The 10,968-nt window shown below is 32.6% G+C and overlaps 1 protein-coding gene across 1 annotated transcript; it reads left to right on the top strand.

Moving 5' to 3' along the window:
* Positions 1 to 1,742: 1,742 nt before the first annotated feature.
* On the top strand, positions 1,743 to 10,968 carry LOC129001468 (clavesin-1-like). Its single transcript, XM_054428765.1, has 7 exons — positions 1,743 to 1,881; positions 3,133 to 3,233; positions 3,891 to 4,044; positions 7,467 to 7,660; positions 8,642 to 8,752; positions 9,703 to 9,844; positions 10,749 to 10,968. Exons 1-7 carry the CDS (start codon positions 1,815 to 1,817, stop codon positions 10,775 to 10,777), a joined length of 798 nt encoding a protein of 265 aa, XP_054284740.1. The 5' UTR covers positions 1,743 to 1,814; the 3' UTR covers positions 10,778 to 10,968.

Here is a 10,968-nt window from a genome sequence, read left to right as displayed (position 1 = left end):
ACCAATTTACGTTTTCGTTTTGATCTCCTCAGAGGCCAAAAACGCCATCCATTCAAATTTATTTGTTCATAAAATAAGCCTTTTTTTGTAATTGAAGTAAGAATCACTTTTGCTTGAGTTATCGCCCTAACAGACATATATATAAATAATATATATATATATATAATACACACATATATATATAAATGAGCGGATGGTGTTTTTGGCCTCTAGGGACCTCAAAACGGAAAATTAAATCGGTCCCGGGTCCTATCTCACCATGAGTACTACGGCAATAGCTTATTCCCTATATGGGAAATTCGCTAACACAGCTGATCAACTTAATTACTGATGGTCTATGTAAAATTCCCTTTCAAAGGACACCAAGTTCAAAGAAATCGAATAATAAATAGCTGAGAAGTAACGATTTTTATTTTTAAGGTCCGGGCCAAAAAAGGCCTTGCAGTCAGGGTTCCCCTCATTTTGCGCCAAAAATTGTGATTTCTCAGCTATGTTTGTTATTAGATGTTTTTGAACTTGGTTATCAAGTGTTGTTAGATCGGGAATTTTAAATGCTAAATAAAATGTCCTCAGTATTTTTTTATAAAATCAGCCTTTTTTTGTTATATAAAAAATAAAAGGGGGAAATGGCTGCCATTTTGAAAGAACAAATATTTTGTAATGATTATTTTTCCGTTAAAATTTTATGATAGAAATTCATATGAATTTTCATAAAGATGTCTTAAATAGTTCTTGAGATATAAATTTAAAAACATAAAACAAAATGGCGGACATCTCACTAAGGAGGCATTTTTGGAATAATTTTTTATTCTTGATTTTCATCTTATTTTTGACCAATTCAATAAACCTATTCCTGGATTCTTGTTCTCAATTTGAGACACCCTGTACATAAAACTAATAATATGAGAATTCCAGCCAAAAGTTATTCAATAAAGAATCATGAGTAGGCTACATTGTAGTTGTATTTTGAGGTTATGATTGCTAATCGCGACAATGACACAGCTATAGATGTCAGCACTTGTTTTACCGCTCAAGCTCAAACCTCAAAAACAGGGTTATGTTTTAACAGTGAATGCTTATATTGCTGATCCCCAAAATGGGGAGATTTTCAAATGCGATCAACTATCATCCAGAAAAATTACACCAATGTAAGAAAATTGCTCTTAACAATGTTAACATCCTGATAAATATAAAACAATATATTATTAGGGTACGGAAGAATGGACCAGATAATCATAAATAATTTAATAATTGATCATGAATCTTAAATATTTTGATGACTTGCACGTTGTATAGTCTTATATAGCTTACTTAATTAAAATGTGTTTTGCGTAAATTAACTGGAATTACAGCTTATTTTGATTAGGCTACCGGCTACCGTACGATACTAATTAATTATGGTTAGCTACACTTGACTAAAGTAATAACACAGAAAATACAAAAACAAGGTGTGTAGTCAATGCCTGTAGCCATCGCCTTAACAGTTCCAGTTAATTTCACGAACAACCAAACGAACCAGAGTATCATTGTGCCCACATAATCATCAAAGCCCCTACCTTCTGAACATGTGACGGCAAAGATGTCACAAAGTATCACAGATGACAGTGGAAATTACAAATCAGCTGATTAACAAAACAAACATAACCTAATTGTAGTTTAAATTCCCGTCACTTGTGACCTCAGGGCCGCCTCTAATCACCAGCTGACCCCTGGTAATCACTAATCACCGATGTTGTTTGTACACCAGACTGGAAGGAAGGGAGGGTAACAATTAGCTCTCAGTACGTGAGTGACAGAGAATCTGCTAGGACATCATGAGATCCCCGCCTTCCGGCGACGAACTTCAGGAGATTGTGAAGGCAGTGAGGAGGCTGGTGGAAGGTAACCTTTGATGTTTGTTGTGTGCATTTTAGCATAGAAAAAAGAATTAAATATAGACCGCGGAATTAGATATATGTGCCGCGGATACCATTGGTCCTGGCGCACACCACTGGGAGCGCCATGCAGTTACGGCTTGCGCTATGCAACCACACTGCACTTCAAGCGGTGTAAGCTACTCCTACTGTAGAACCTATTGTAGCCATGGTAACAGTTGCACTGCTGACAGTCTATATTTAATTCTTTTTGTCTATGATTTTAGTGAGCAATTTCCCTATACGGAAGTAGCTATTACCGTAGGTCTCATGGCAAGACTTGAGCCCGGGACCGATTTACTTTTTCATTTTGATGTCCCCAGAGGCCAAAAACACTATTCCTTCAAATTTTTATAGTGTATATAGTGTGTGTCCGGGAACTTGGGTAATTTTTGTTCGATTTTGATAAAATTTGGTTTAAAGGTGTAAGGCGGGATAAACTTGAACGATTTCGTGAACCAGCATGATCGGACCATGGGAACGGGGTTTTATGGGGTAAAAATTGGTTTTTCCAATTGTTGACCATCAAAAAACAAAATTTCACTCAAGAACATTTGAAAGAGATTAAAATTTTAAATTTATACTAACCTATTAATATTTTAATAAAAAACTCACTTTATTAGCCTCCCTGTGTAGCAGCAAACTTAGGTACTCGTTCAACCTAATGTTATTTAAATAGATTTAATTGTATATCAATTTAGGGAAATGGAAATTCGCTTAGTCTGCAGGTTTGCTGCGGCGGGGGTATTTGTATTTTGTATAGTAGATGTAAGTTAAAAGTATTTTGGGGGTTGTTTTGGTACCGTTATGCAGTGGTTTTACAGTAGCTCAATGGTAATTAATTGCTGAAAAGTTTAAGAATCCTTGTCAAGTACATATAGTCTGATGCCAATATTTTAATTAATATTTTGTTTATGCTATAATATAATTATTATAAAAATTACTTATTCTAGCTAATTAATTAACTTGACCCTGATATAATTTGGGAATCAGATGTAAATCTCATCCAATTGTGAGTTTTGTGAGGGATTAATGTCTTTCACTTAAGACAGTGAAGCAGAGCTTTATGCATTTTTTTTAGTAGCGTTATTTATTGAGTCGGTTTCCTCAAAGACATATTATCTGAGTTGTTGGTTGTTTTTATTGACATTTCTGTTAAGATGTGACTCCGTTCTGTGTACTCGAGTACTAAAATGAATAAAGATGATTTGATTTACAGAAGAGCAAACCTTATCCAATCTCAAATGTTCGACCAGTGATGAGTTTCTTCTTCGTTTTATCCGTGCAAGTCTCTATAACATTGATGCTTCCTTTCATCTGGTAAGAACCACTTATATTTGGCCAATAAATTATGTGAATCTTGTTTTTAAATGCAGAATCCATACTATAGAGGTTTAAACGTCATACAAAAAAAAAAATTGTTTTGGTTCAAAAATCCTACAAAAAATTTGTCACCAACAAATTTAGGATCCAGTGTGTTGCTTTAACTCTTGATTAAAACTAAAACATTAGAATTGTATTATGTACATGAGTTAAAAGTCACAATCTTAAACTTTAGTAAGAAAAGAAAAAAAAACTGCACAGAATTTTAGAGTACTATAGTGTATAGTTTGTACGATGGAACTTGTCTATTGCCCCTCAGTCTTTAGCTGGGGACTGGCCAATGGTGTGGCCTGGGCTAGCACCAGTTATAGCAAACAGGTTTCATCATACAGACTGCAATTAAAATAAATATGTATTCACCCATTAAACAGCATTGCATGAAGATAAGCATGAAATTCGAAAGTTGCATCTAAAGGCAAACACATTTTCATAGTTGATAATTAGGAGAAAATACAGCACTTAATGTTGAAGGTGTTTTGAGAGGACGGATAAACAAAAAGTGTTTAAATTTTTATCTTTGATCTTCTTATCTTTTTAAGTGTATGATGTGCTGAGAGCCATAATATCATAAACTTGAACATGCTGTGATTGCAGGTCAAAAAATACTTCAAAGCGAAGATAGACAACCCGGAGGCCTTCATTGTTCAAAGCCCAGCAGCAAATCTAAAAACGTTGACAAGAAAAGACCTCGGCCTTCCTCTTAAAGACAGGGACAAATGTGGCAGAAGGGTCTTGAATATTAAATTTGGTAAGTTGGAAAACATCGCCAGTTTTTGACATATTATATTCTTTGCAAAACTTGGTGATAAAAGTGTTATGGGTTATTACTATTGAATTTATCTACAACGTAGGTGTACATGGTCATCATTGCTGTAGTATTATCCTAGTCTTGTTACTATCTAGCAATGACCTTTTTTGTTATATATAACATCATTAATTGATATCCAAATGACAAATAGTATCTGAATTCAGAAACAATCCTGCTTTGAATCAAACCAGCGACCTTCTGGTTTGAAGGGAGAAATGTAATCACTCAGTTACAAAATAATCTTAACATAAAAAATGTTTTCACCGGTTAAAAAATTAAAGAGTATGAGTACATTAATCATAGTTTAAACACCTCAAAAGGACCAGGAAGTGATGCTTAAAACTGAGGTGAAAGCTTAACACCTGAACTGACAAATAACTCAAAGCTATTTCTCCAGCAGGAAATATAACTGTGAGGACTTTAATGTTGTTGTCAATATTTGGTAACTGTTAATCTAATTGTGTTTATGGCTTGGATAATTATAAGGACTCACCATTAAGTTACTGCACCACTAAGTTATTAGATAATAGCAGTTCTAATTTTGAACATGAATTCTGACATTTTCTACAGGATTTGAAATGTTTATATAACCATTGCACAATGCATGAAACTGTAACAAATTAAAATTGTAGTATTTATTGACAACTATTTTTAGAACACTACCTACATGAAAATTGTTACAGAATTTTCCAAATAACGTTCTATGGAAATTTCAAACATTTATTGTAATTTATATTTGAACTATGCTTGTTTTGTTTAGGCCCGCAAATAAGTTTTGACACAGAAAAAAGATTACAAGTTATAAACCAATTTAATGCATATTGTTATACGTTGATTTTTTAGAGGTTTTTTTATTTGAATGATTATAATACACACTCCCCTGATTATAGACACTCCCATTCTTTTTGAATAAAATGTGATGTTTTCAGTAAAATTTACTGAGCAAAAGCTAAAAACTGGAAAGTCAAGCTCCACGAACAACACGCTTTCTTGCAGACGGTCGCCAAACTACTTGCGAACCGAATATTTGGGGCGCTCGAAGAGCGTAAACTAATTTCCTACCCCATGTCACGTCTTATAGGTTTTAGTAGTCATTGCTGTCACTGTAACCCTGTAACTTATATTAAACAGAACATTTATTTGGATACATTTATATTGATTTTAATTCAAGAACAAACTGTACTGCAAATTTGTACTTTTCTGCAAAAAACATTACCCAAGGTTGATTACACTCAGGACCATGTTTAGGGTTTAGCATTTTTTGACCTTTATGTACACCGTTTTACTATCAATATTTTTATTTAGTGCCTAGGGGAAATGTTGGCCCTGACAGTTATGAATTTATTATAAATATCTCAATTCATAATAGATTCTGTTAAATAATTAAATTAAATCTGAAAAAGCCAAGTATGTTTAAGAATTACTTTTTACATTAGACAGCTAGACTGTCATTATTATAGATTGTTTATTCATCCGATATTTGTAGTTAAATTCTGTTAAAAATAGCCATTATTACTGATAAGACGGAAGCAATTAGAGGCAGGATATGGGGATAATCATTTACACAATGTTCCTGGTCCACTGAAAGTTATAGGTTAAAGAGTAAGCAGATAAAAATAATGAGGAAACCTTCATGTTTTGAAGCATAACACTAGGTCAAAGGTGTCAAACTAATACAGTGATATGTAAACACAGTGGAGAAATACTGGAATAACAAATAGTTCTTAAAAACACATTGACATGTTTCACAAACTACTGAAGCTGTCTTCCCCATCAAAAAAAAGCTTGATTCTTAGCAAATTTTGTACAAAACACATAACAAAGGAAGATTTACTGTTAAAATCGACCCTCATCTTTTCTATTTCCCTCTATACATAGTAGTTCTGTATGGAGAAAGTAATGTTTTTGTCAAAATTTCTGAGTTTGTGTTATATCCCTGATGGATATTCCTTTTTGGGTAACCCTGAACAAAAAAGAAATTGTTTTTATATTATGTCTAAGTGTGTCTGTCTGTCTGTCTGTATATGTGGATGTGTATAGAGCTACAGACCACACCAGTAATTTTTCCACAAAAACCCATAAAGTAACGAAAAAAAAAAATTTGAAATTATATAAAATTTTGAAGAAACGGAACGTAAATAAAGATACGTCTTACAGTGACGTAGCCAGGGGGAGGTCCTGGGGGTCCGAACCCCCCTTTCAGGTCTTATAAATATAATATTTTTTTGTTAAATTAAATGTAAAATTATATAATCACACTGTTGACGTTGGGGTTGATTATTTTCAATGCTAAGAGAGCTAAAAAGACCGTTTTAGGGCCTATTTAAAAAAATTTTCCCCGACCCCCCTTTTAAATGGAGGGTATTGAGTACCCCCCAGGCCCCCCCGTCGGTCGACCCCCCCCCCCTATTTTGAAATCCTGGCTACGTCACTGCGTCTTATAACACCTAAAACATATATTTACGCTTATACTGTTACTCACAAGACGGTAAATATACAAAAGATGGTAAGTGGTGTAACTGGTATGGCGTACCACTTACCATCTTTTGTATACTTACCGTCTTGTGAGTAACAGTATAAGCGTAAATATATGTTTTAAGTGTTATAAGACGTATCTTTATATACTTTCCGTAAATTTAATAACACGTACAATGCTGATCAAGAAGTTATTTAAAATTTTAAACACAATATGTGTCTGGCTCACAAAACTATGTTCTTTCATTGATAAAAAAATGTGTTGGTCCATATGGATCTACAATACTTCAATACCTATCCAAAATAGAATGATAATCAGTAAAATTACTAAGTGGTGCGCATAAATAAGTAAAACGCAATAATTTAATTTAAAAAAATTTGGGTCTCTTAGATATTTTCCTAAAATTAGATCAAAAGTTGAATTTTGTTTGTTTTTACTCGGTGTATTGTTGTTTTTCCATAAGTTCCAAAAGCTCGTCAAATGATAGATTAAGTGTTTGTTACTGTCCATTTTTTGTACTAGTACATAACTTTTTTATGATTAAAGCTAGTGACTAGGATTGGAATGATAATAAAACTAATTGCAGGTACGTTCGATTTATCTATCATCAGACAAGGCATGACATAACATTACAAATTAATCGTCGATTTAATAATGTCAAAATTTGTTATTTATTTGTTGTAATTAACCTTACTTTATCACCCCTCAACCAAAATCAAGTTAAAAAGAAGTGAGGCTCGCTACGTTAAAAATGATTACAGAATATTATTACCAGACATTAAACTATGTTTAATCGAGTAAAAGTAGTAATATATAGAATTAACCCAATCAGATTTAGGTCTTGAAGAATGCCAGGCGATTTATTCAAATTGAATTTATATTTCAGGATGTTTAGATCCAGGCAAAGAGAACTGGACGAATATTATTCAATCGATGATGATGTGCCTAGAAGCGTTTTCTTTGGAACAAGATGTTCAAGAAAACGGAGTGGTATTAATCATGGACTGCTCTAACTTTTCTTTAAAAATAATGAAGTGGGCGACTCCTCATAAAATCAGAACAGTGTTGGGGTTTTTCCAGGTAAGAAGATCAAAACAATGCATCAGTTTGGTGTAATTCTTGCAACTTAATGTTGGTTCTGTCATGAGAAAGAAAACTTTTTAATAAATGATTTTATTTTTATAACCCATTTTTAAAGGTTTGGCTAAGGATAATAGATAGATTATTTCAATCCGATCCTTCCTAAAATGGTTTACTGTTCTTCTGTTCAAATATGAAAAAAAATTTTTTTACCCATTGATGAAAAAAAGTTATATAATTAAATAAACCCTAAAAGAGTTTGTACTGTATCAAATTTGTGTTCTTGTAAAGTAATAAATTTTAAAATTGCAGTATTACTGATTGTTGAAGTAATAAAAAAAAATTTATGCTTTTCTTTCTTTAGTGCCTGCAAACATTGAAGGCTTATTTCCACACATTTATGATTCATCGTTGGTATCTATTAACTGTAGGAATGCAAATTTTAACCAACAAATATTACAAGTTAAGTTTAAAATGTTGGCGTTTTTATTGTAGACTGTCACTAGGTATAAAATTAGCTACACCCCTTTCACATTAGTTAGCATTATTTTGCACACACTAAAAATTATCTTTTGCAATTTTTGTTGGTTTTGTAAAATATTTTCAGAAAACTCCAGTTTTGATTTATTTCAGTAGGTTGTTCATAGCCTTAAATTGCTCATCCACATGGGTTTCAGCATTGACTATTCAATGGTTTCAGGTTTAATTGTAAACCAGGAAAGCAAAACAAGTACAGTAATGTAGTTATAATTTACAATGTGTGGCAAGGTTTTTACTGTATGGCTTTGAGGGTCCCCCTGAATAATAAATTCACAAAAAAATTCCATTCACAAGTGACCAGCATAAAAACGAGTTAATAACAATTACAAAACCAAATTGGGATTTGTCACCATACTGGCAACTAAAAAAGGGTTGTAGATACAAGTTTTATTTCTAAAACATACTCTCCAAATTAAACCCTGACTCAAATGATTGTTACAGGAATGCATCCCACTCAGGTTTGAAGCTGTACATATAATTAACTACCCTTACATATTCAATGTGTTTGCATCTGCATTGAAACCTTTTATGACAGAGGACACCAAAAGAAAGGTAATTGTTTAGTTTGTTCGATCATCTATGATTATTATACAGAGATTTTTCTTGTGAATTGATGATTTATAAATAATGCAAAATACATTGATAACAATACCCCCGCCGCAGCAAACCTGCAGACTAAACGAATTTCTATTAACCTGGAGCTGGATTTCTACTAAAATATTCCCTAAGAATTGTCAGATTTATTTCCTATTTAAATAACATTATTTTAGTGAGTACTTAGGTTTGCTGCTACAGGGAACATATTGAGGTGTGTTTTAAACAGTGCTAAATAAACAAAATTTCAAAATTAGGTTAAAATATATCCATAAACAAGCAAACTACAAAAGTTTATTTATTAATTTATTTACTATCCATAAAATTAACATGGGAATTTTAAATTAACAATTTTTTAATTATCTCCCAAACCTTTGGGCATACAACAACGCTTCAGTATACAAAATTGTTTCTTTTTTTAAGCTTTACAAATTGGTTTGGAGATAAATTATGAAATTTTGTGTTTTAGGGTCTAAAATGGAAAAAATCTATACTTTTACCCCATAAAACCCTGTTTCCATATCCAATTATGCTGGTTTGCAAATTCGTTCGAATAAATGTAGGTTTACATGTTTGTACAAAATTTCATCAAAATTGGATAATTTTTGCTTGACTCATCGGACAACAGACACACACATATGTATATATGAATTTGAACAGATGGTGTTTTTGGACTCAAAACGGAAATCTTACCATAAGACCTACGGTAATAGCTTATTCCCTATATGGGAAATTCGCTGAAAGGCTACCATGAGGTCATTAAAAGTGTATTCTGATGAAGTTCGAATGAGGTGTAGCCTTTACTAAATTGAACACTTGTTCAACTCATCACCAAGCACTTCCAACCATGAAATTAATTTACTTTTAGTGGTAACAATCTACTCATTTGTTATTATTTTCAAATTCAGATAATTTGGCACAACGAGCTTACATCCCTAGAGCAACACATTGACAAACCAAAACTCCCGGTAGATCTGGGAGGAGAACTGAAGCCAGAAGAAGTAGAGAAGTGGTACGAAATGGTTTTAGAAAAAGAAGAACTATTTGCAGGTACCGTTCTAATTTCAAAAATTTTCATAAGTGCTATATTGTTTAGTTAGACACCATCCCATATATTGGTACGTTATTTGGAAATACCAGTACATCATTTGACATCTTAAGAACAGAATATTTATAAATGTTAAAACAGAATTAGTTTTACATGCATTAAAAAAATAGATGATGATAAGGTACTTTACCACTCCCTCACTTTCTCCTTAGGCGACTAATTAATCGATTGCAGTACAATCTTAGTGAGGGGTATCTCCAGAACAGAGTTAGTTCTCCTATTCTAAGGGAAACTGACCTTCCTTTTTTTTACTAGATGGACCTACAGTTTAGGGTTGTTTATAAACCACTGAGTCCAATTTACAAGCTAAATTGAAGGTGTGTAGCAAGTTTTTTTTCTTATTATCCACCCCTGTGGTGTTTTTAATGGATGTATTATAATATATCTGAGGTATAAAAATGCTATTGGAGCTACAAAATGCTGTAGAATGAATTTTAATCCTCCTAATATCTATTTAATAATGGGAAAAATGTTTTAATCTATTGACACAACTTTTATTTCTATAGTGGCGGTAACATTTTGCTGCAGATTTAATTCATAATTCCTCTTATCATTGAATTATTTTTCTGTTGAGTTTGAATCCAGGTGGATGTAATTTTATGATTATAACTAGCTTTTACCTGCGGCTTCGCCCATGAGGTTATAACCATACATAGTAAATAAACAGCGTACCTAGTATTACAATGTAACTCAAAACAGGTGACACAACTGGGTACTTACCAGTTTTCTAATTTTTTTAGAAATTTTCACTTTTTATCATTTATGCCTTTAGTTTGGTTACGGTTTTGCTAACAGTTATCTTCAGTGAAGTCATTTTCAATGTTTCAATTTTGAATTGTGTTACAGAGTTCAGAAAAATGGGATACATGAAGTGACTGATCACAATAGTATTAAGAGAAAATCCTCAAAGACACATCTGAGGAAATTACTAAATGGATCGCACGTTTCAGAATCAGGAAGGGATCCTTTTGTAAGGTTTTACTTATTGAAAGCTTTACTGCTATTAGTTTTACTAGTATTGTTTGTTGAAATATCTGTTTTGTAAAAAATAAAGTGTACATTTTTA

Source organism: Macrosteles quadrilineatus, unplaced genomic scaffold, assembly GCF_028750875.1.
Source record: "Macrosteles quadrilineatus isolate MER2022 unplaced genomic scaffold, UCM_ALF_1.0 Scaffold_8__2_contigs__length_117827958, whole genome shotgun sequence".
NCBI classification, from domain to species: domain Eukaryota; kingdom Metazoa; phylum Arthropoda; class Insecta; order Hemiptera; family Cicadellidae; genus Macrosteles; species Macrosteles quadrilineatus.
The sequence above is the reverse complement of the archived record's forward strand: the minus strand, read 5'-3'. Positions and strand labels throughout refer to the sequence as shown.